The 26341-nt window shown below is 33.0% G+C and overlaps 3 protein-coding genes across 4 annotated transcripts; 2 read left to right on the plus strand and 1 right to left on the minus strand.

The window, feature by feature from the left end:
• Positions 1–78: 78 nt before the first annotated feature.
• LOC130809237 (uncharacterized) lies at positions 79–7591 on the plus strand. 2 transcript variants are annotated; one of them, XM_057674924.1, is made up of 4 exons: positions 79–435; positions 1307–1460; positions 5143–5384; positions 7043–7591. In XM_057674924.1, exons 1-4 carry the CDS (start codon positions 124–126, stop codon positions 7403–7405), a joined length of 1071 nt encoding a protein of 356 aa, XP_057530907.1. In that variant the 5' UTR covers positions 79–123; the 3' UTR covers positions 7406–7591. The 2 variants fall into 2 exon arrangements, with proteins under 2 accessions (XP_057530907.1, XP_057530908.1); XM_057674925.1 differs by having other exon boundaries at positions 109–435; positions 1310–1460.
• Positions 7592–12022: 4431 nt separating this feature from the next.
• LOC130809240 (65-kDa microtubule-associated protein 8-like) lies at positions 12023–16617 on the plus strand. The gene is made up of 11 exons (XM_057674927.1): positions 12023–12630; positions 12873–13076; positions 13642–13899; positions 14259–14471; positions 14582–14737; positions 14832–14991; positions 15080–15231; positions 15311–15398; positions 15503–15576; positions 15713–15787; positions 16052–16617. Exons 1-11 carry the CDS (start codon positions 12547–12549, stop codon positions 16400–16402), a joined length of 1815 nt encoding a protein of 604 aa, XP_057530910.1. The 5' UTR covers positions 12023–12546; the 3' UTR covers positions 16403–16617.
• A 1312-nt stretch (positions 16618–17929) lies between these two features.
• Positions 17930–18562, minus strand: LOC130809241 (DNA polymerase II subunit B3-1). Its single transcript, XM_057674928.1, has one exon. It carries the CDS (start codon positions 18495–18497, stop codon positions 18057–18059), a length of 441 nt encoding a protein of 146 aa, XP_057530911.1. The 5' UTR covers positions 18498–18562; the 3' UTR covers positions 17930–18056.
• Between the last annotated feature and the right edge of the window lie 7779 nt (positions 18563–26341).

The following is a 26341-nucleotide window of genomic DNA, read 5'->3' on the forward strand; positions in this document are numbered from 1 at the left end:
TCTCTCTTATATATTTATTAATTTTTCCATACCCTTCAATATTTTCTTTTCTTTTATTGTCTTTAATCAAAAACACTAACAATGATCTTATCGAGAATTATATCTTATCTCAATTGAATCAAAATGCTTTCTCCAAAGTCTTGGGTTTCAAATTGGTTCCACTTTAAATTCTACTCCCTTCATTTTAGTGATTTTGTCCCCTTAAATTTGGGCATGTTTGCCAAAATAATTATTAAAACCTTAGTAGAGCGAGTATATCTTTTACCAAACACCCCTTCAGTCCTTTTTCGTCCCGAGTTAACACAAGGCCAACTCCGACATTCTCAATTCCCTTCGTCGGCGGGCACATATCGCAAACTGGTCACCGAACCTCCGACCACTCTCCATATCCCTCCAGCTCTGGTTTACTTCCCCGTTGTGCCCATCTTTTCTCTGGTAAATTATTTCTTGTTTTAGTTGTTTTTGATTTCATATATTTTGTTTTGTAATCTTCAAATTAAATTTAGGGTAATTGATGTTTATGTTGCGCCGCTGACTTTGATTATGAGTAGTGGACAGTAGGATCAGTTCAGTGGATTATTATGTTCAATTTTCATGTATTATTACTTTTTGTACCCTAAAAATCTCAAGTAAAATTGAGATTTTTATGTATATTCTAACTGTATGATTTAATACTTCAATGAGATGCATTAAACGCAAAAAATAAAAAAATTAAAAAATAAAATAAAATAAAATAAAATTCCATGAGATAGCCATTTGGTAGTATAAATTGATTATTTTTAAATTTAGTGGATTGAATATATTAATTGTTGAAACTTTGTTAACTCGGTGACTTTTTTAATGAAGTGTGAATTGTATACTGATTTTGCGGATGTGATATTTTATTGATTCAATCGTTGTTAGCGAGGAACTCTCCGAGTGATTTACTTTGGTTCATATAGCTGACCGGTATTATTAGAATTAAGGTTTTTGAACTGTTGTGTGCATGATATTGTATTGTAATATGGACATTAAATTTGATCAATAGATTGGTTGTTTTTGGTTTTGAGATTACATACATGTGGAGTTTGGACTATTGGTGAGTTTGGTGACTTGTGAATTCAATCAATATTGAATAACTTAAAATGCTGATGTCTCCCTTCCCCTACATTCATGGAGGAGCTATGTGACTGATATTACAAATATGTTGTTTTTAAACTGTCAAACTGTTAGTGGTGTTTGCTTTATATTTTCCAATATTCTCTCATTTCTTAATTTATGTATCTGCCAATTGTTTCATCATCAAATGCATTACTTATCCATTCAGAAGATGCAACAAAATTTTGGGGTGAATAGTTATCCAGGGCGACCTGATTCGTTTCCAGCTGAGGAAGGGCGTCAATATACTCCAACAAAAGCAGAAGCTCAGTGGCAATGGGATAGAGATGCTCAGCGAATGTCACCGCAGCTCTACAGTGATGGTATATCTCCTTTTAGTAATTTGATGCTACTCTAAATTTCGAATTCTCTGTTTCGTATTGTATTCCGTGAGTTTCAGTTTTAGGGCTAGAGATGTCGATTGTTTAAGATAAAGGATAAAATATTTAGTGAACTACCGACTACGTTTGGTCAGATTGAGCCCATTTTCCTTACAAGTGCTTAGACTCTTGTCATTTGTCAAATAGGCTGTTGTAATTTAGATATAACTTGTCCTGATATATCTAATCCACAAAGCAACAATAAGTAAATGCTTCAATCTTCTCGCAGTTGGTTCCCATTGCCTAGCTGGACTATATAGTAGCCGTGTTAGCTCTGTGATCCCTACAATCAGCATGCCAAGTGTATAAACGTATAGAAATGAGTCCAAAACTCCAAAAGGGTTCCATTGGGCTTGCAACTTTGTGTAGACGTAGAGAGACTTGAGGAGGTTAAATAGTGTTCTAAAGATTCCAGATTTCCATGTGCTTCTTAGAGATATTTTCGGGAAGGGCTTAGGGTTCTATCCATAGGGATTTAATAAGTTAAGTTGACAACTACTTATAGATACTTCAATTGTGTGAAGACGTTGGATTCTAGAGTAGGGACAAATTGCCTTTGTAGGCTATAAATTTAGGAAACTAGAGAGTTAATGGAACATGAAGGAACATAAGTAAACCAAGGGTTCATTCATTTGTTTGTAACTCACAAGTGTAAAGAATGTTTAAAGCTTTTTAAGATCAATATTAAGCATTGTTTCTGTAGCCATTTATGATCATAATTGTCTCCACGCATCAACTTGCTCTACCAACACACTTAAACTCAGTTCTTTATGGAATGTTAGGGGTTTAGGAAAAATAGGTTATTTAAGACTTACTGAGGACCAATAAGTTAACAAAATTCTTAATAGGGTTTTTCAAGTTCAATTTACCGCATTAAGTTATGATAAATTCAATTAAGCTTAGGTAAGCTCTAAAGAACAAAACTTGCGTTGCTTGGCTTATTCCAAGATCATGCCCTTATTAATAACAACAATATCAGAACCTTAATCGCAAAAGATTGGGCCAACTGCATGAACCAATAAAGTGAATAAAATGTTTATTATTGAATAAAGTGAAGATAATTAGAAGTAGATTCAATTACCTAGGACATAAGATTTAGGAGAATTTTTTTCCAAATTTTTATTTGTTGTACTCTATTACCAAGAATAGAAAAACACATAAGTTTTCTCAAGAATGTTCAAGTAAAAGATTAAGTACTTGATCAGTTTTATTTATTTTTCTCAAAAAAGCGTAGAAGATGAAACACTTTGGATATTAATTTAAAATATTATGAGCAAATTTCTTAGTAAAAACAAAACAAAAAGTAGCATCGTGACAACAATGAATGTGTGCTTCTTTCTCTCTTGATAATTAGCCCCTTAACTTAAAATTTCAACCTCCAGATAGTGCAAAAATTAAGGTCGCGTCATATCGTACTGGTTGCATAAAGGTTTTTAAAAGTTGTTGAATCGATGTTTCATGCGCTGTCAAGACTCTAGATGTAGAAAAAGACGCATTTTAGGCTTGCTCAAGGAATATCTCATGATTTCTGCCGATATTTGGCACTAAGCCAACCATTTCACTCTCGTTACTGTATCGACGAGTCGTTATCGCAATTATGATCGTTATCGCATTTTTGCACCATGGCTCCACTATTGCCTCTATAGCTCTATCTACGTATGTTCTCTTCGTGTTCTTTTTAGAAGTGTGCTTCATTTTTAACCTCTAAACTTGTAGTCTTCTTAGTGATTTTACAACTTTATGTTTTCTACTATTCTGATCATGATTGATTAAGTAGTGTTGGAAGTTTTTGGAGTTGCTAATTTCCACTGTCATTGTTATCAAACAACTCTTGTGGGAAAAATGTGCCCAATATTATACATGTAACCATGTAGGCAGTCTTATAATGCTAATTTTTCTTGGGGTATCTTGTGTGAAGCTTTTCCAAAGTGCTATGTCCTTTTTTTCTGTTAGTAAGATTTTCCAAGGGAGAGGGAGGGGAATAATTATCATGGCTTGATTCATTTTTTCTTTTTCAAATCAAATGTGTCTATAAGGACCTTTAATTAGTGTCTTGGCCTTTAGAAGTTTAAGACCGGTGTTGACTTGCACTTACATATGGTGTATTAGGTGGTTAGATTAGTAAAACAAATAGTATGTACGCATCCCATTTCTTTCTTTTTTTTCACATTTCCATTTTAGTCCATTTCTTTTTGTTCTTGAATTTCTTAATTTTTTCTTTATATGTTTCTACCTAACATATCCATCATGTACCAAGTCTCATTATGCTATCTCCACCCACCTATTCATTATTTATTTTATTGCCAAATCTTTCTATCCCTCCCTATTCTACAAGGACTTTTTCCTCATGGATTGCGCTATCCTAATTTGTATAAGCTACTATAACTTGAACAAACGTGTGGAAACAAAGGTAGTAGATTGGAAGCCTATGCATCTTATGAGAGTATTAATAAGTCCAGGAGTTCTCTGGTTTGGTGAGACTCATTTATAGTGATCTATGTATATTCTGAACCTGTTGTGCTTCAATTTTCTGAGTTCAAAGTGTTAGTTGGATTCACCTTCATTATCAGATATTAAATACTCCCTCTGTCCTATGTTTAACGATTCAGCATCCTCTGCATCATCCGTCCTATGGCAGAGGTCAGTTTGCTCCATTTGACTCCTCTACTTTTACCTCTCTAATCCCCCATTCTGCTCAATCTCACTTCCTCGCCTTTTTTTGTGATTCGGGGGTAGGTTAGAGTATCCATACAAGTAAGGGGGAAAGAGAATTAATCCTTCCTTTAGGGAAAGGGTGAAAGGGAAATTCCTCGATGACTAGGCTAACCCATGATTCTCACCTTCCTCACCCATATTGGTGGCTCACTCCTCCTATGTTATCCTTGATGGTCTTTTCACATGCTTTGTTTTAAGGTTTTAGATTTTGTATCCATTATGGTCACAAGGAAGGGTTGGGGATTACATTTTCAAACAAGGATGGGTTCCGTACTACGCGCCCAATGGACATCTATGCCTGTGGCAACTGGATACGTTAAGAGCTGGTAGGATGACGCCCACAGAAGGTACAGATGTTAACTATGTGTAAAGTTTCTGCCATGTACTTGTATTAATTTACAATCAGATAGTTTACCATATGGATTTCTGATCTTTTGAGCTAACATGCTGCTCTTGATAGCGCAACTTCCCTCGCTACTATCTTTCCTTGTCATAGCAACAAAGATTCCACCGCACATGTACGCTAATGGTTATGGTTCTTGGTTACATGATAAAAGACTGTTAGCACTTTTTCACTGTTAAGGGAAATGAAAATCTGTAGTGGTATGTTGCCTCCAGTCTGCCCTGCCCCTTTTTAGTTTACTTGGATTTCTCATTTGCCTACTCTTTTCCTAAATCTTTTTCTTGTGAGGATCCTTCGACAGTCTTTTCACTAGCAAGGCTAAATTTATGTTATTTATCCTATTCAGATCCCATAAGAAGCTGGATATTTTGAATGGTATTGCAGCAATAGATAGTAGTACTGTTAGTTCTAATGTTCATCCTGATTAGAATTGACTGTGGTTCTTAGTAAGCCAGCTGATTTCCTTTTAATTTCTGCATCTTAGCTCTTTTGCCTTTTTATGCTCAGGACATGGAGGAAATGCTGGTAGGTCATCATATCCTAATCAGATGCCAGACACCAAAATGAGCTCAAACCTAGAGCAGAGAGTACACTCGCAGCCTCAGGCTCCTGATATGGAAGTCGGTTACGAAGACAATGCAGCTCAAGAGACTTTGAAAAGACTTGACCAAAAGTTCCATAATGATATTATGACATTAATAAAGGAACAGGATGATGCAGAGGATGCAGAAAATGTTAGACATAGAGAGGTTAGTTTATTGTCGCTATTCTGTTGATTGAATATGGAATATGAATGATACATGCTAATGTGGCTCATGGTTCATGCAACCCACTTGATATATGATTGATGACCTGAGATTTACTAAAAATTATTATTGGACGTGTTCAGTAAATATGGAGCTCTGCCTTTGCCAAAAATGCTGATTAAAGTCATTTTTTACTGATTTATCTTTATTGGTTGTCATGGAAAGGTGGAAATATAATAGAGGTCTTTTATATTTCCTAGGGCTGCCTACACCACCCATATTTGAATCTTGCTTGGTGGAAGTGCAAGTAGGTCTATTTTCCTCATTCATTCCCCTCTAACACGCTTCTGGTCCTTATGAGATGGACCTGGAATCTGAGGCAGAGGCAACTAGGTGCTGAATATGAAGGGGAAGCTTTAAGTAGAGGACTGCTAGACTAGAGATCTTTTTGAAATGTATAATCATCTCTTAAAATTTTCGCCTAGCTCTTGAATATTTGATTGGAACTATGGAATAAATATGAGACAATTTAGTTTCATAATGCCACTGTTCTTCGAAACCCTGTTAAAAATTAGGTATAAATCTCATTATAAGTTGTTATTCTGACATATTAATTATCATCCATTATAATCTTTTTCTATGTATTAGGTTCTAAAAGATCTATTATAAGCTAAATTAAACTATATATTCTAGAAAACTTGAATTGCTATAATAAGTGGATATTTTCAAATTGAATATTCTCATTTTGAGGTCCGTGAAACAATTCGTAACAACCACAAGGTGGTGCGTCCGCGACATTGCAACTTTTTCTGCAACTGCGATGATATCCGTGATGTTGATCTATGATTGGAACATTACAGAATATTGAGCAGAGTATTATAGCATAGTATACTTCTGAACTGATACCTTTGTTGAACGACCAACAAAATGTCTTTCTATATTCTATGTATCTCGAGATTCATGCACTCATGTCACCATATCAGTGTCCATTGTGGCTATAATATCAAAACAAATTGGCCAAAATGAAATATCGCCCCATACCTATATATGTTAAAAATCTTACACGGTATTTGAGGTAGGAATATTCTGACTTCTGAGGCTTTGAGCAACAGATATTTTTTTATAACGGCGTATGTTCTCGACGGCCAGCTTTCCTTAGTTTTCTGATCGTCCTATTCAATTTCAGCTAGCACCCCACAGCACTCAAGTGTTTCATAATGCAAGTTACGTACTTCAGTAATCTGTACTGGTCTCTGTATTTATTGGAATTCTTAATAGGTGGCAAATGTACTGAGCAGTCATAAATTTATGGCCCGATATAGCTTTATTTGACCGCCCTCCATAGTTTTTGTTCATTTGCAAATTCGTACTTGGGACCAGCATCTTAACTTTAGGTTTTTCAAAATCTAAAACTATGATCTATGTCAGTCAGTCAGTATGGTGCTTGATCCTCAAATCTGTCATTTATTACTCTTCCTGTTTTGCTTATTACATGATCTGTTTCCCTCGTTTACTTGGGGTTTATGAACTGAACTTGGAAGAAGAGGTTTACTTCTAGTTGACTCCAAAAAAATTACATAGGATTATTGGGCAAATTTTTTCTTCTTTACTTTTTCTTCTAATTTTTGTATAGACTGCTGAATGAACTTCTTTTGTTTCAGAAAATCGTCGAGATCAACACTCAATACCAAGAAAAATTATCAGCGCTTAGGGCTAAACAATCTGCTCGCAGAGAAGAACTTCTCCAGAGAGAGTCACAGGCACGCTTACAGCAATACCAGCTTGCTTGTAGGAGCCCCTATCGGAACAATGTTGGGCCCAATGTCATGAACCAAGGTCATCATGGATATGGAGCACCAGACATGATCCCGAATGAACCTCTTGGACAATATGATGGTGGGAACCAATTTGATTCTTACAGACATCATGAATCATTTGGACGCGGGAGAATGCAAGGAGCTGCCGATACAAGGATTCCAACCCCTGGAGGCCGAGTTTACAATACAGGTCCACGCTATTACTGATATTTTCTTGACCTTTGTATGTTAAAAGATTTAAGCTTATTAAGGTGGGTTTTAAGACTTTTCGAGTAGGCTGTTGTGGTCTGTTTGTGTCTTGGGAAATCTACCTTTTGACTGGTTCAAAGGTCAATGTATGAGGATGATGATACTACTAATTTACAATCAATGAATTTTAGGGTCTGTTGTCAATTGTGATGCTTCATTTTGTGTGTTTGTTTCCTAGTCAATGGCACAACACAACCACTTCATAACTTTGGTCATAGCTTGTCTTGCAAAACACAACACAAAACACCAACACTTGCACAAGACTTGGTGTTGCTTGTGCTGGTCAGTGGTCATCTCCTAATACAGTAGCATAATAATTTTGTAATTATAACAAAGAATTGGAAACTTTTGAAAAAAAAAAAAAACATTGATACCAAAAAGGTGTCTTCTATTGTTGTCCTTTAAACCCCAAGAGCACTTGATTGTGTAATATCTTTGCTACATTTGTTACAAAAACATAGGACATTGAAATTGTAAATGTAGCAAATTGAGTAATTCAGACTCGTATGATTCTTATGCAAAATATATAAAAATAACAAGTTGTAAGTATTAGGCCGGGGCGTAAGGCAAATTTACTTTTGCATGAACTTTTTCGCTATCATGGTTCATTTACAAGTGTTGTAAGTTGCAGGTGTCTTTTCAGGTGTGTTGTGTGTCACTCACTCTTCTCTTTTGCAAGAACCTATCATTTGAGATAAATTGGGTGTGCGCATTTTTCCTTGTCCTTTTGTTGGAGTGGGCACGGGTATGGTTGTCCGCTACCCTCTTCCCCCCAACTCTAACTTGTGTGAAATTGTTGACTCTGACTCTACTCTATAAGGCAATTTTATAATTTACTTGTTTTAAAATATCAAAGGTTAATAGATTAATATCTCTTTTTTGTGAAAATCAAGAAAAGGAAGAAAAGTGGGTAAAAAAGTATTGGAAAGTAGGATAAATATGTGAATGAAATAAAAAGATATATTGTGCAGGATGGAATTAAAAAAAAAAAGTGTGAATTATAAATAATAATAAAAATGTAATAAATTTTATAGGACAGATCAAATTAGAAAATATAGCGGAAGCTATGGGGATAGGTATAGGGTATTTTCTCCCAAAATTAGAAATTCATGTTCCAGAATTTTGTGGCTACAAATATTTTGCCTTTCTGTGATTGTTGAATTAAAAAAAATGTGTATATTTAATTTCCCATTGTTAATTGTTAACAATCAAAACTAGAAACTCTGAGCAATGCAATATCAACTAGCAAGTAACAACTACTCCATCATTTTTTGTAGTTTGTTTCATTATATTTACCTTATTTTTATTTTTTCCCCATGACTTACAATTCTCCAATTTTCATCTATTTATTTAATTTAACTTTTTATTTCATTAACACTTTTTAAAAAAAATTTTATAAAATATTATTTACTTATTTTTCTTAATTTTCCCATCAATTTTTATTGGGGCAAATAGCACAAAGGAAGTAGCAAGCTCCATTACAATTTACAAATAAATACGATAATACTCCATTTCTATAAAGCAGAAGACTTAAGAAGATTTTTGATTCTACTCATAAAGTCGTAACAAGTATCAATCAAGTTTCCATTCCAAAACATAAAATAAATAACATTTAAATATTATTATAATAATTCATAGAAAATGAAATTTTGCTGACAGAAACATAGAAAATGAATGTTAAGGTTACAGTGTTGTTGAGATTTGACGGCATCCCTATCTATCGACTCTCATTGTCTTGTTTAGGAGCATTTTCTCTCCTATTTATTTTACATTCTTTTATGTTTAGACAATTGTATATTATTTTCTTTTAATCTTATGTTTATATTTTTAACTGATTTTTAATTTTATTCTTAAAATTCAATCTTTATTTTTATAAATTACATAATATTTACCTTTTATTAAAAAAAACATTTTACTTTCTCTTTAGTGTAATAAAAGAAACGGAGTAGTAATGTTTTGTGTAGAATTATTGATTAATTTAGTTTGGTTATTGAAAAATATTAGACAATTCTTTGGTATAAAACCTTCACATTTAATTCCCAAATCATTTTAAACTCAATAATTCAAGTCTTTTTACCTCAATATTAACACTTCTATATATATTTATCTTTACAATCTTATTATGAAAACGTATTTAACAATCTTAAGGTAAAATACTATTTGAATATAAAATAGGTCTAAAATTAAGTCTAAAATGCTTCTATACTATGTGTTGGGTTATGGGTTTTGTTCTAGCTCATATTTTAGTCTAAAACGGGTCTTGAACAGGTATAGAGTGGAAAATCTTAAACTTAAAATCAAACCCTTTTATTTGTTTGGGCGTATATTTATTGGATTTCAACATTTGAATCCAAACCGTAAAATTAGGTTCGGAATTGTGATGAGGCTAAATCCAACAGAGTTTTGAACTCATGGCGATATTTAGCTAGGGCATTAGAGGGAAACAGCCAAGAAAGGTTGAAGCTCATTCTAGGCAAATTGGGATGGATTAATGATTAATGATTGTACCAAACACTTAACTGCCTTCAATGATATGCTAATTAAAGGACAATATCCACTGTTCTAAATGGTGGCTAAAGCTGTTGATTAATTAACATATTTACTATTTGTAGTAAAAGGTAAGAGGAGCCTATCATGTATTAATCATACTTGCACTAATGGAGTATTACATTTAAGAATTTTGGTAGGGAGTCTTGAAAAAGATAGTTTATCATGAATCATAATCCACTTTTATTCATAAAAAAACATATATTTAATTTTAATAATTAATTAATCAAGTTATTATTCTGATCTTAAGGTGGAAGCATGGTACGAACCACAAAGGCACAAACATAAATATATGGTGAATATTTTCTTGTATAAACTTATGAGATGAATTTATTACGTAACTTAATGTAAAATCCTATTCTTTTTCATTTTTTGGCTTTTATGAATTATTTAGTGTAGCCTTCATCCTCAAAACTATCGAATCATATAGCCATATATAGATACATGGATTATATATTTATAAACTATCTGAATTCATCTAAACTTATCTTTATTTATTAAATTTATTAGACCATAGTTAAAATATCCTAACTTATTAATTCTTTTAAATTTATAGAAAATTTTATTTTTAATAGATACATTTTGTCCCCAATTATTTTTTAATGTTAGGTTTTATATTATTATTTTACAACATAAGATTAGCGATTGAAAATCCAAGTTGGATTATATGCTAAATATACCAATCCTTTAGGGTAAGTCAATAAATAATAGTTTGAGAGTATTGTTTTTTCTAAATTATATTCAAGTTTTTAATTTGATATACTAAAAATTAAACACGTAAAAATATTGGTAGCTACGTATTGTAAGTCTTCGATTTTCAATTTTGCATCCAAAGATTTTTTTTTTTTTTTTTATCATACATAAGAATTTTAATACTTGTTTAAAGTATTTTTAAGTATTTACAAATTAACAGAAATCATTTTAATTTTTAATGAGAAAAAAGAAAGAGCCAAGTGACAACCTTACTAACGGCTAGGTGGCAATGTGATACTATATGTTCGTCATTTCAACTGTAGTTTTTCCTGAATAATTATTCCATTAACTATTGAAGAAAAAAAAGAAAAGAAATAAAAATGTATATTATACTAATATTAAGAGTACTTAACAATAAAACACAATTATTGACAATGACCCACCAGTTAAGAAATTCAAATGCTATGCAATTTATCCAAATATAACAATCGAAAATGGATCCCACCCACCAAGCAGGATCCTTATCCAAACTAATCTAATATTAGCCCTTAAATAATGCAGCACAAAATTCTGACCTTTCCTTTAATCATAATCTACCAAAAAGATTCTTCATTTCTAGGTTGAACCCCCCTTAAAAAAATACTTTAATTATCTTGAAAATTTAAGAATGTATTATATTAATAATAATATATAAACAATGTAACCTAATTTTCATAGAATCATAAATGGAGCAGTTTGATGCCAAAAAAGATGACAGCAAAATCAAGCTTGTAGTTTAAGCTGGTGTCTTTCTTTTGTTCATAAATCATAACTTAGTTAAGTACTCCTACCTGCAGGATAACATAGCAACCAGCACAATAACATACTTCTGGATATATTAAAAATACCAAGTAATGTCAGAAAATCGAAGCAGTTGAGGGAAAGAGACACTAAGCTAATGGTTGGGGGCTTGGAGCTCTAAATTATTTTTGGTATATTATAGACCTTTTTATATAGGAGACTCAAACTCGTTTATGGGTAGTTTTGAGGTGCAACCGCCGGGATTCTGCTCATGAAGGAGCTTCAAAATGAGTTAATTCTTATTGTTAAAAATTTGTTCTTTAATTATATTTTTTTACCTTATTATTATATAATCTTAAATTCGTACATTTATTTGACATTTATGTGATGGAAAAAAGAGAAATTATATAATACATAGTTGATGGAAAAAAAACAAAAACTTTACTTATATAAGGACCCCATTTTTAGTTTTCGCCTAGGGCTTAAAAATAATCAAGACGGCACTAATTAAGAGTATAAAATTAGAAGTCACGATAAATATTACACGTTAATTAGACTAGAAATATGGCTGCAACACAATTATATAAGTCTCCCTCATGTCTGACGCTAAGTGTTTCACTTTAAAAAGGGGTGGATCATGGTTAAACTAATGGTAGAAATGTAACATAAATATATATTCAATATAAATTATAGTTGAGAGTTGAAAAGGACAACCTGGAAGAACACCCAACACCCCTTCACCCAAAATAAAAACAAAAAAATTCAAAAAAATGAAAATAAAGGAGGGAGAAAGGGAAAGAAGAAGAGGAAGAAAGGAACTTCCAACTATGAGTAGGAGTATGAACCATTAACCAACCCTTAAGCACAAAGCTATAGTTACACCTACCTCTGTGTGCAGTCTTTTCTTTTAAGCAAAAATCTCAAAACCTCTCCATCAGAGAATCACACCACCTTTTCAAAGTATTACATTATTTCCACCTTTTCTGGTCTCCATTCCTGCGCTTCAACAAAACCAAACAAGACCCAAAAAACTAAAAATAAAAAAAGAACTGCAGCTTATACTAGTGTATGCTAGCTTGATGGGGTCAATTCAGACTCCATTACCAGTTCGAAGTTCAGGTTTGCTCGAAAATTCATGTGGATATCTGCTTCAAGAACTGCAGGCAAGTGTTTTTGCTGTGAATTGGTTTTTTATATGAAGTATAAACTCTGTTATTTTTGTTGTTAATTGACCCTTTTATCCCCTTTGTTCTTTGAAATCATTGAATGAAGCACCAATTGAGGAATATGGGTTGTATTCGAGCACCCTGCAGGAGGGTGTTGATATATTTTACACAATAGAAAGTCCTGTTTTTCTGAAGGAAACAAAAAGAAAGTAACTGAATGTACATTTATTATGAAACAGATGATATGGGATGAAGTTGGAGAAGATGAGATTGAAAGGGAGAAGGTGTTACTTGATATTGAGCAGGAGTGTCTTGAAGTTTACAGGAAGAAAGTCGATTATGCAAACATGGCAAGATCACGTCTACATCAGGAACTGGCTGAATCTGAGTCTGAATTTACTCAGCTTCTTCTGTCACTTGGCGAACGGTCTCTTCCTGAAAGGGTAATTCATTCCTTAACCATCAAAATATATATTCAAGCACACAATATAAAGTCATAAACTGAAATAGAAGTATTAAATAAATTTATAGTAGTAATTCACTTCACATGATAGAAAAATGTTTTCAGGACAGGATAATTAGTAAACAGAGCAAGAACGAAAAAATCTTTCCTCACTGAAAAATATATAACAAAACAATGTCACCAGTGCAGAGTAAAAAGCATTGACTTCTGATAGCTGAAGACTATTCAAAACAACAGACACTAAGATTGGGTCAATGTATCACTACTCCCTAGTGAAGGGGATAGTAAAAATAAGCAACAGAAAGTAATAGAATACCAAATTCGAGTCAAATTTCATTTAACCCAACAAGTCATCAAATGAAAACTGCCTAAAAAGATCAAGTGTATATATTTATTACAAGCTGCAATGATAAACAGTGATAAGAACACAAGTCTTTTTGTGAACATGATTTTTAAGATGTGTGGTGAGCAATATTACTCCGTCCATCCTAATCTTTTAAGAAAGAAATTTCATCTTGGAAAAATGTGGCTAATTTTTCTAACAGCCAGAGAAGAAGGCAGGGACTTTGAGAAAACAGATAGATTCGCTAAAGCCGGCTTTAAGGGAAATGCGGCTAAGGAAACGAGAGAGAATGAACCAGTTCCAAGCAGTTCAAGGGCAAATACAGAAGATTAAAGTAGAAATTGCTGGTCTTTCGGAATATGATGATTCTGCATCATCTATGACAGTCAATGAAAATGATCTTTCATTGAAGAAACTTGAAGAATGCCATGCTGAGCTAAAAAAATTGCAAAATGAGAAGGTACTACAATCATGATCTCAATAACTCTCTCTACATCCCAACATAATAGCCACGTTTTATTTGAGGTCGTTTTAATACATGGAATCAAAATATTGCAACTATCTTTCACCATCAAAATTTTGCATATCAATCCATTACATATATTGAACTTTTTGGGTGTAGTTTATAGTGTAATCAAGGTAAGTATGGGAAAGCTCAAATTTAATTTAGAAAATGGCCTATTGCAATTTGGATTTTTAAACAAATTAAAATAGAAATGTGGCATCTAATTAAAGGGCGGAGAAAGAGAGCGAATGCAATTAATAATTCTAGATTGTACTGATGCTCAATACTAAATTGCTTCATTAATCAATCCAAAGAGCAACAGACTACAAAAGGTGGAACAGTATACTAGCCGAATCCATGACTTGGCTGCATTATTGGGTATGGATTCCTCGATGACTATTACGAAGATTCATCCAAGCTTAAATGAGTTGTGTGGTATAGCCAAGAATATAAGTAATGACATTTTGGTTAAGCTAGAAGAAACTGTAAAATCTCTCGAAGAAGAAAAACAGAAGCGCATTGAAAAGGTTAGAATAGCTTACCTCTCGCAAGAAACCACACATTGACTCTTTTTTCGTTGGCCAATCTACCTGTTCATCCTTTGGTTGTGAAAATTGATGTTGTTTGTTTATTGCAGCTTCATCATTTAGGTAAAGCGCTGTTAGACATGTGGAAGCTTATTGATACACCAGAAAAGGATCGTCAGCAGTTTTTTCATGTCGTTAATTTAATGGTGATCCCATCAAAACAAATAACAAAAGCTGGAAGCCTCACCCCTAGCATCATCCAACAGGTCAGTTCATGACTAAATTGATTAATCTCACAGAAAATGTAAAATCATCACATGCTGCTCATAAAGATTGTGCAATATCTCCTACTTAAACAAGGCTGAGACTGAAGTAAAGAGACTAGATGAACTAAAAACAAGCAAGATGAAAGAGCTTTTTGTCAGAAAACAGTTTGAACTTCAAGATATATGCAGTAGATCCCACATGGAAATTCCTTCCCCATCTGAAATGGAAAACATTACACAGCAAGTAGACTCAGGTAAGACATTACTAGCAAATATCCTAATGAAACCCAAGTCGCTACTTCTCAGGATTTCTTGTGTCGATTAAACAATTGTGAATTACAGGAACAATTGACCTAGTCTATCTACTCAAGAGTATGGATGAACAGATTGCTAAAGCAGAAGAAGAAGCTTTGAGCAGGAAAGCCATAATGGAAAGGGTCGATAAGTGGATGTTGGCACGTGATGAAGAACGGTGGTTGGAAGAATATAACAGGGTAATTACGATATTTATAATCTAGAGTTCCAAAAAAATTTTACATAAGTCTAGATTGAGCTGTACTATTGTGCCCCCAGGATGAAAATCGATATTCAGTCAGCAGAGGTGCTCACAGGAATCTAAAACGTGCAGAAAAGGCCCGAATCACAGTGACAAAGATCCCAGGTAACATTTTATGGTGCTTTAGAGAAAATGATACAATGTGAACATAAGTAATTGAAACATTGCCAGTCGGATTACAAGTATCGTATGCCAATATTTGCTTGCAGCTTTAGTAGATATGTTGATTTCATTGACCAAATGTTGGGAAGAAGAGAGAAAGAAAATGTTTTTGTATGATGAGGTAAGAACGTCAGTTTGGATTTATTATCGTCCTTCTGTCATTCTATTCAAGGCTAAATTGACCAAGTCTTAAATAGTGCAAAATGGAAATCAGTACTGTTCAATCAGGGTATGTGAAGTCTATTGTGTGGTTTTAGGCACCTCTTTTAGCGATGTTGGAAGAATACATGGCGCTGCGGCAGGAGAAGGAAGAAGAGAAGCAAAGACAAAGGGTAAGCAGTAAGCTTCAATTGACACCATGTGAAAAAACATTAATCAATAGTAATTGATTATATATAATAAACATTATTCAAGTAACTGATATCAAACTGGACTCCATTACAAAAAATTATATACTAATTGAATTATTGATCTTCAATATCCATTTAATTTTAACATTAATAGCAAGCACAAGTAGACAGATCTAGAAGGAAAAACCATGGCAATATTTGCAGCTCACCAAGATGTTCATCTGTGAACTACTTTGAAAATTGCAGTTGGAAAAGAAAAAAGTAGTAGCTGGGCAAAATAGTTCTCCGATGAGTCCTAGACCAGGCACCAGTGCTCGACATGCCCCGAACAGAAGCTTAAGTGGTACTTTCAACAGCAGTTCGCCTATGCGCAGAAACTTGAATGGAAGTCCTGCAAACAGAAGATTATCACTGGGTGCACAGCAAGGAGGGTCAAACAGCTTCAACATACGAAGTTTAGGCACATCATTCATGCAGGAAGGAACAAAATCATTAAGACAGCAAATGTATGCTCAAAATGAATATGGCTCTCACCTAAGAGATGAGACAGCTTCGGTTGTATCAACCTATTCTGGGCCGTTATCTCCTGAAATCTAAGAGCACTCACTGGAACAATGCTATAGTTGATAATATAGCATAGATCTAAAGCTTTTGTGAAAAAAATAACATAAAAAATTCTGAGTACGAAACCCCACACCCTTCTCCCGCATATTCTCTTTTGTGAAGTTTTCTGCATTTATTCAGGAGAAAATGTATGAAGTGTTTCACTGGACAGGTTTGTGTAATATATAGAGTTTGTTTTTAAACCTACAGTACAACTTGGTTCACTTAAATACATGATGCGGACATGCTATCTAACTAAACTCTTCACTGCAGTTAAAGAAATCTCCATAAATGCAATATAACATTTGAAGCCTCCAACTGAAACAAATACTATGCAAAATTCCCATGTCACTCAATCTGTTCATTTTACCTGAAGTTCATGTGTATCAACTCACTGAAAGACAGCTCGCCAACTTAATTTGGACCATAAATAAGGAATTTTCTCATCAAATAGCCTTGTCTAACACTTGACAAATACCCAGGAAGGTATGGGTTTCATAGTCCAAGTAACACTGCTGAAATTTCTGACATATTACAGTTATATCTTGAAATGTTCCATTGCATGGATTTTGTTTGTATCAACCAAGAAAACACACAACGAATTCCAAGTTACTTTGATCCAATATGGCAATGGCAGTAAATGCATATTGTCGTTTCTCTACAACTCTTCCAAAGGAAAGAACTGTAATGCATAACATAATGGATTTGAACAAATAGATTGTCCAGAGCTTACCTGCACAATGATCCTATTCACAAACAGCTACATTACAGCATCAGAATTGTCCACAAAGGTTAATCTAACTACAATAAGAAAACACCAATGCCCATCAGTACTACAGCTCTCCTATCTTTTTCCACAATTCTAATACTTAATAGAGATACTTCACTTGATACTCGTTCCATGTTCCTCAATCAAAAGTGTGTTGTTCCTGACTCCGTGCAACCCAACTGAATTCTCATCTTCAATGTATTTGGTTACTAACAAAGCCATCATACTAAAAAACTCTGTGTGAAATAAATTATTATACTTTATACTAAATTAGCCCTACTTTTCCATAATTAACCTAGATATAATATCAGTCAGAATTTTTGCTACCTGTTCTCTTTTGAATCTTATCATCTGAAAATTTTCCAGCTAGCATGCTCGTCAAAGTAAGACCAAAATACAAACTTCTAAAACTATCATATCGCACATCTATTTTCACGCTATCAGTTCTAACTTCTACCAGCAAAACTTGTCACAAAATTTCGGCTCAAAAGCTCAAACCACTTACAATTTTCATTGCAATGGGAAGAGGCAATCTCAGTAAGACCTCAAAATTGAAATTCACCAATTTCTATGCTCCTTGCCATTAGGTTGCACCACAGACGGGATCAGAAACAACAATCTGAAAATTGCAAGTACAACATACACATTGTACATTATAGTACCTGAATCCTATTTTGTCCCAATACGGGACAATTATCAAGTGAAAAACACGAGCTACATAGATTGCAGAAACAGATAAAATTAGATGTATAACAACTCAATAGATTAATTAAATCAAAACGATTCCATCATCCAACTACATATTTTGCATCATCAACTTACACATGAATACCAATATTTCATCAGTTTATACAAAACAACACAAATACCCACAAAACCCTAACTCTTATCTTCATTATCAGGATCTTCATTTCTCAATCCATCCGTCTTCGGAGACTTATTGAAAAAACTCTCAATACGACGACTATTTTGCGCAAGAACAGGTTTCTTTTTTACCGTCGGATCAACAGGAGGGTGATCGGAAGGCTGCGAGGGGGTGGGAAGCGAGTCAAGCAAAAAATCGCGAGTTGCCTGGTGTTGTTTGACGGCCATTAGAAGATAATCAAGCTTAATGGTTTTTCGCTTCTTTTCGGCGGCAATTTTGGCGGATTCTTCGCCGAGAAATCGCAGGAATAACTCGGTAGCTCCTGAAATGAGGAAGAGAGCTTCAGAGGAAATTCTGGTGATCTCTTTGTCGATTTTCACGATCTTTTTCACTCTTCCGACGGGGATTGAGGGTTTTAACGTATCCGGCAAAGGGTTCTGATCTTCCTCCGCCATTTTCCTGTAATGTGGAGAGATTTTAGGGTTTGAGATTTTAAGAGGGAAATCGGCTATTGAAATGGCGGGAGTTTGGGTTGAAATAATGAAATGTATAGAAATTGTATTCCCTCTTATTATTTTTAATTTTTTTTTTGGTCGGTTTAGGTGAAATGATTTTTTTAAAGATTATTTTTAATTCAATTAGCTTATTATTATTTTTTATTTGATTAAATTTAAATGGACTGAGTTTAAAAGATGTCTTTAAGGAGACCAACTAATATGTTTATCAATATCGTCTCATTTTTTAAGTTTTTTTATTCATTTGGTCAATTCATTTGTTTCATCTTCATCCTTTCATTTTCATTTGGATTCTTCCATTTGTTTCATCTTCATCATCTTACCTAATTCATTTGGAGACAAAGTATGATTTTTATATAGAGTACTACTAACTAAGTACTAACTAAATTTAAGAGATCATGCCAATGCTATAAATAATATCTCTTTCTAATTTTCAGTTTTTGTATTAAATTATATGATTGTATGATATAAATATACAATTTAATCTAAGTCAAAAACATTCAATTTATTTTATATTTAAAAATAGTAAATTACTTAATTTAATTAGTTTGAGATGACTAAAAATGACAAGTTGTTTATTTGTTTACATAAACCAATATTATTTAGTAAAATATTTCCATCTAACGGACTCTATGAGTATGACATGTTAAATTTTAAATCTTTTTATTGAATTGTATGATATGATGTGTGAAATTGAGTTGAATATTTGTTATCTTATATCGAGTTTAATTATCCTTCACCCACTCTTCACTCAATCCACCCATGTGGTTATGTTAATGTACACCTTTTAATTTATGCCAATTATCCAATTTTATTTTTATACTCTATTTAATGTATTAATTCAATTTAAAATATATCTAATTTTATATAATTAAAAAATTTAAAAATTAATATTGGCAAAATTTAAATTTAAAAAATCAAATAAAATATCACTTGTTAATATAAAATAGAAATTAAGAGTTATCAAAAAATTAAAATGGAATAATTGGGGGAGTATCGTTAAATGTCATATTCCGCGCCAAAACTTGTCAAAAGTTGAGTAAAAAATTAGGGATTTCGTCGTCTTGTTTCTCTTTTCACCAACGTATTCAAATCATCAAATTTCCAAGGTTAATCTTTCAGCGTTTATGGAGGTTTACGAACTCTCACTAATTCAATAATGGCGGACTTTGTACTTAATTTCGAATTTTTCTTGGCGAATTAGGCGCATCAGTCTAACAACGAACTAGTTTTGGCGTATGCCTCCGAGGCTTCGAGTCTAATGTAAGTTCAGTATTCTGTCGCTTAATTTTAAATTTAACCATCAGAATTTTGTATTGATTTCGTCTATGGACTAGAATTGATAAAAAAAACATGTTGATCTCATGCCTATTTAATTTATCTGGAAGAATGTGCGCCGAGTTTAAAGTATAAATCAGTTACGTAATTTCTGCATTTTGTATATTACCCGCAACACCAGCACAGTGCACAATTTCTGTATTGTATTTTTTTATGGTAATGCCAATTAGTGTGTTGGAGAACACACAGGGAGGGGATTTTGTTGGTTAAAAATATAGAGAGGGTTAGATTTGCTTCGTAGGTTGATACTGTTTACAAGGAGCCATGTTAATCATTCCGCAAAGTCATAGTTAGAGAGTGAATTTGCATTAAACATACATGTAGCAAGTCTTTTAATGGATGTTGAGAGGAAAAATAAATAAAGAAACGAGCAATCTATTACCACACTAGTACACTACCTAATATTCCAAAATCAATAATTGTAGCTTCCTACGAAATTTAGCCCAATCCATTGTTCATAGAGCTTTTGGAGCTAAGACGTCCTGTCTTATTGTAGAATTCGCTAGGACATTAAGACCTTTGAGGCTATTCATCTTATTTATATATAAGATAAAATTGAAATGATTTAACAAAGCCATGTTGTATGTATTTGTAGAGGTGTCATCAGGTCATTTGAATTATGTTAATTTTGGGTTTATTGAGTTGGGTTTTCCTTCGGTTAGAGATACAAATGCTAAGTTCAAATTGATTATGTTTTAAAGTATCTATGCTCCAAATAGTGAGATAAGATCAGGTCAACTGATATGTGTGGCATGTTTGTGTAATTTGATTGGATTTATGAATTTATTTAACTAATTAGTTCGTCATGTTATCCAAAACATGGTTTTGTGTGGCAGGATTGGGTTGCATATATTGTATATATGTTTGATACATACTTTTGAATACTAAGGAACTTTTGGTTCCATTTTGAGTTCAATATTAACGTGCATAGAATGAAGAGCCAACTTTACATTTATCGTAGCAACTGACATGAGTAAAGTGAAGAGCCAACATAGTATTGGTTGTGAACTACGTCTCAAATTTGATTAATTATTCCATGCAATGTTTTCCTGTCTAGCATTTTGAAAGCTCACTTGTAATTGAGGCTTCGTTACTTGGCCACTATTTGATTAACTTGGGGGTGCTTGTATGTTTTGTCCTTGTTTGTGTGTTTAATACTGTTTTGTCTAGGTTTACCGTTCTGATTTTGATGTACATTGCTCCTTATATGTCTTTCTTGCTTTCTTAGTTGGTGCTTATCTATAAAATACAAAACCTGATCTATGGACAATACCAAGATAGAAGTTGGGGCTTATGAGTAGTAGTATACACTTATCTATGGACAACACACATTATGTCCATGACTTTTGATTTAGCAAGGAGGTATGATATGAAGTACATGTGGGGGAAAGGTTTGAGATCTTAGACATGGAAATTTTGTAGTCATGTTGTACAAGGCAAAAATAGGTAAATAAAGCAGTCTTCATCTTTGAAATTTATTAGTACGTCCTACACTCTTATGCATGGAAAAAGAAATAAACCCGAATCAGTGGTAAGATTAATATGAAGTAGCAAATAATCTTTGCTTTCAATTTCAAATTGGAAATCACGTTCTTTTTTTTTTTAACAAAAAGTTGCACAAAAATGAATTTTTGATTCTTCGATTGAAAAGAATAATTGGATTACATTAATGCATAAGGTTTTGTCTGGATATAACTACTTTCTATATGTTATCTTGTATGCCTTTTTCTATCTTGTTTTATTTGTTACACGCTTACAAAAACTCTACAAAGCCAAACTTGGTCAACTTTGATAGTTTGGATCCATTTTTTTTCCTTTAGTACATCAACGTGCCATAATTCGACACCAATTGGATTTCGTCTAGATGGGATATGAGGAAGTTGGAAGTACACCCCTTAATCTTATAATATTCAGTTGACCCTTCATTACCAACATGAAACAGACCGATCCAGCGTAAATAGTATAATATTACTATCTATAAAGCACAGCGGAAGACTTATAGAAGTCTGGACTGAATCCGACTTGTGGCTCGATAGCCACAGCAACCAATATCAGAGTATTTAAAAACTTTACATAATTGTAATACAATTAATTACAACCCAATTATAAGCTAAGTTAATACATTATAAACTCTTTTAAATTTTTTTACAACACATCATTTGTCAAAATATCATTATAAGTTAACTTCCAAAAACGATGTCCTCGCTATCACAACACATGACACATAAAGGAGCAGCACATCCATCCGATCTATCCCCCGTAAGGGATAGGCTCCATCAAAAACTGTCAACAATTGAATTGTTGATTAATTCAACAAACTATTACATTTGTATACAAGTCATTAACAAACATCTCCAATCAAATTCCTTATTCACTTGGTAACCATTTATAAACATTATTTTATCCAAATCCAAACTCTTTTAAAAGACCGTTTAGTATCGACATAACGAATGAAACATATATGCTTTCATTGTGAAACAAACAAAACTTTATATACCAAACATAGTTATTCAAAACTCATTAAAAACAATAATGTAATAACGATTTAAAACGTGGGAATATATGGACAATCAGAAATTGGCTTGATTTAAATCCTGAGAACACGGGTGATCGTCATCACCAAAAATACGGTTCTTGCAAGAACGAAACGGGATCGGGGCTCGAGATCGATCCGAATAACCATTACCTATTATCAAGCTATAGGATTTCACAATAATCCGGATATAAATATCCGTTGCCGGTTCCCAAAAACGAACATTTTTCAATGTCGAATTTTTTATTATAAAACAAAACAATTCAATTGATTTTCTTTGAAATCGACAATCACCATTTAAAATACCAATCATATCATCATCAACCATCAACGTATAAGAACTTGAGCTACTATCAATGGAGTTTAACTAATTTTACCCAATTCTTAAATCCTAATAACCAACTTATATCAATTAATCAATACCTAATCAATTCTTTATACTTGAACCAAACACCCATATAATATTATTCAAATAAGAACCATAACTCAACAATACCAATCAATAAAGGAAGAATAATAACCCTAAATTAATCTCAAATACCCAATAAATAACTCTAAACATCCAATTTATTTTATAGTTTCTAATTCCACTTAATAAATTCCATTTTAGTACTACATCAGGACACCTGTTAGTAATTTGGTCATAACTTCCTCATAAGAACTCGTATAGAGATGATTCAAGTGGCTACGCGATCATGACTCAGAGCTCTACTATTCTTATGCAGACACTAAAACCCAGAAACAATCAGAACGGTCCCAAAAATGGCAAAACAGAAAGCTTATTATTGGTTTTCATGACAGCCTATTGGTATTTCACTATTTTGAACATAACTCTCTCATACAAACTCATTTTGGAGCGATTCAAGTGCCCACGCGACCGCGACTAGAAGCTCTACAAATCTCATGAAGACACCAGAACCCCAAAACAACTCTAACTGTCTTAAAAACAGCAACACAGGTTCAGACAGATTTTGCTCACATAAACTGAAATTTACTCTCAACTTTGTACATGAATCAACAACCATTTAAGAAATTAAAACTACCTCAAAACATTCAATTTATGCTTAAATAGATTAATTTGTGAGTTATTTTTGAGCAAGTTAAATTTCCACACAATCACATAAAACTTCAAAACCAAAAATTCACTTCAATTGCTAGTTCTTCAATGGCTACCTCAAAATGGCACCTTCTTGATACTACAATTATTCCAACAAAAGACCTTCTAAAAACCTAGCACATAACAATTTAAAAGTCAATTTAAGGTCCGATTGACCATTAAATAAACTTGCAAGTAAAATCAAGAACACATAAAAAAAAATAATTCTAATCCAAAAAGAGATGGAGATGGTGATAATTAGATGTGTCCTCCTACTTCTACATTAGCTACAATCATCAAAACACTTTAATTAGATTCTAACTTCATAAAATTTGAGTGAAAATTTTCTGAAATTGAGATTAAGGTTTTTCAATTAAAAACCTTTTATTAGATTTACTCACACCAATACTTTGAGAAGATGAAGGTAGGTAAAATTTCAGATTTTTGTTCTACTTTGTGAAGAGATAAAGGTAAAACTTGATCTCAGATTTGTGTTTCTTTGAGATGTTACGAAGAAGATGATAATGGTATAACGGAAGAGTAATAAAAATAATCTTAGTGGCCATGCGTGGGTATAATTTCCTACGCATACTTATCACAGTATGAGGTGTATAATATATCTATATTTTTCGCCGTATAATTTATTTTGTCCCCAAAAATAATAAAACTGATATCTAAAATTCGTAGTAAAATTTTATGACAACTCATTTTACTTATTAAAAAAAAGTAATTTTTAACAAAGATGTTTTTATAACCGTTTCACAACATTATCTGCAATTTCAAATTTACAAAACACAAAATTATTTAATGAGCTATTTTACTTTGTCACAATTTGAGATCAGAAGAATAAAAATCTTGGGCTCCACTTGATCAACCATTTTTTCTTCAGTTTCACCTACAATTTTATCGGGCATGGACAACCATTTTTGTACAGCTTTTGAGAAAATAAGTAATCATATAGGGTTTTGTTGAGCATATGTTAAGGTGTAGTTTTATAAAATTATTTATTTTTATATTTGTTATAGTACCCGTTATAGATATTGATGTTTAAAGGTGTATCTTGGTGACCATGAAGAGGCAAATAAAACAGCAAAAAAAAAAAAAAAAAAAAAAAGAAAAAAGAAAGTAGCACATACTATGATGTATCTTTCTGTTTTTATTTGTGTAAATTTTCTGATCTTTCTAGATCTAATATTTTGATTTGTGACTCTATGGTTTTATATTTCAGTTGAGCGAATCAGTATCTTTGTTTGGGTTTCTTGTAACAAGTATATTACTTTTTGCATATATACAGAAAAGGACAGTATGCAATAAATTTCAAGAACTTGTGCAATTATTTGAAGCCCACAATTGATAGTTCCTTACTGGGGATATAAGTGGCAAGAGCACCATAGCCTCTTTCCTCTTTTAGCAAATGCCCAAACATTTTTTTTAAAAAAAAAAAAAAAAATGATTCTAGTTATTGGCATTGGCATTTTAATATTGCTTCTACTTGGATATTACTTTAGTACGGTCACTATTTTTTTTACTTGGTGTTAATTTTGTTCTTATGTCAGATAATCCTAGTCCCTAGTGAACCAAATTAAGATTTAAATTATTCTAACCTATCTATATTCTAATGCTTGATGCACTTGGTAGTTTCAGAATTTGATTGTACTGTACATGCTATAAGCTTTCATCTCTGTTGAATAAAGTTTAAAAGTATAAGTCTTTTAATACAATATCTGAAAGTTTCTCTCTATTTTTGTGGTAACTTACGTTAGCAAAAGAGTTGATGAATGTCTAGTGGACTTGGATCTTGTGCTATTCATTCTCATCAAGTGGCTATATCTTTCTTATTGGGTCTAATGAAATTGAACTCTAAGGCTTGATCGTAAACCTTGTTAGGGCTTATAGGTTTTTGTCCATCAGGTTTCATTGGGTCTGTGCATGTTAAGTGTTCATGCTTGCATATGTATCTGGTATATCCTGCAACAGGCTCTTGGATAAGTACGTTGTGAATTTTGATTTGTGTTCAAGATGCGTTTTGTGATGTTTAGGTAAGCAAGTCTTTCCCCTTATAAGTTATGAGTCAAAGTCTATGAAAGAGTACATGTAAGCTAAGTATCTAATCTGGGCGTTGATGGAGGAAGCCCTGTCATACATGAGAAAATTGGCGTGTAATGTATACTTCTATCGAGTTATTCAAGCGTTAAAATTTGCCCAAATAATGAGTTGCTTCTATTGCATTAATTTGCACCCAATTTCTACTTACACCATGTTTGGGTAATAATTTTAGAAAGAAAAGAAAGGAAGGGAAGGGGAAGGAATGAAGAGAGATGGAAGGAAAGTTACTCTATTTTGTTTAGGAGAGAAGGGAAGGAAAAGTAGGGAAGATAGAGTAACGACATGGAATATATTAAAGCTGCCTGAAACATGTATCAGAATGCTGCATTGAGAAACTACATGGCTTAGAGAATTACAAACTGGTATATAGTAATGCTTGTATAAAATGTTTAACCAAAAAAGGTTTGATTGTCCCAGTGGATAATCAACCGCAAAGTTCTCTTTCTAAGAATTCGGTGACTTTCTTTTCTAAGCATGGGGAGGACAATTAACAGGTCAATTTTTTGCTTGTCTCTTTACCTTAATTAGAAAGAAATCGTACCAGACCACAGCGACATTCAAAATGCTCTATCTTTTTCTCTTTTAGTTATTTTTATTTGTTTATTGGGACATGGGTATTTGGTGGAGGCTACCGGGTACTATGATAATGTAAACAATGAATGCTTAACTCAACATTCCACTTTGATCTATTTTCAATTTTCTTCTTACATG

This window comes from Amaranthus tricolor, chromosome 3 (genome assembly GCF_026212465.1).
Source record: "Amaranthus tricolor cultivar Red isolate AtriRed21 chromosome 3, ASM2621246v1, whole genome shotgun sequence".
Lineage (NCBI taxonomy): Eukaryota > Viridiplantae > Streptophyta > Magnoliopsida > Caryophyllales > Amaranthaceae > Amaranthus > Amaranthus tricolor.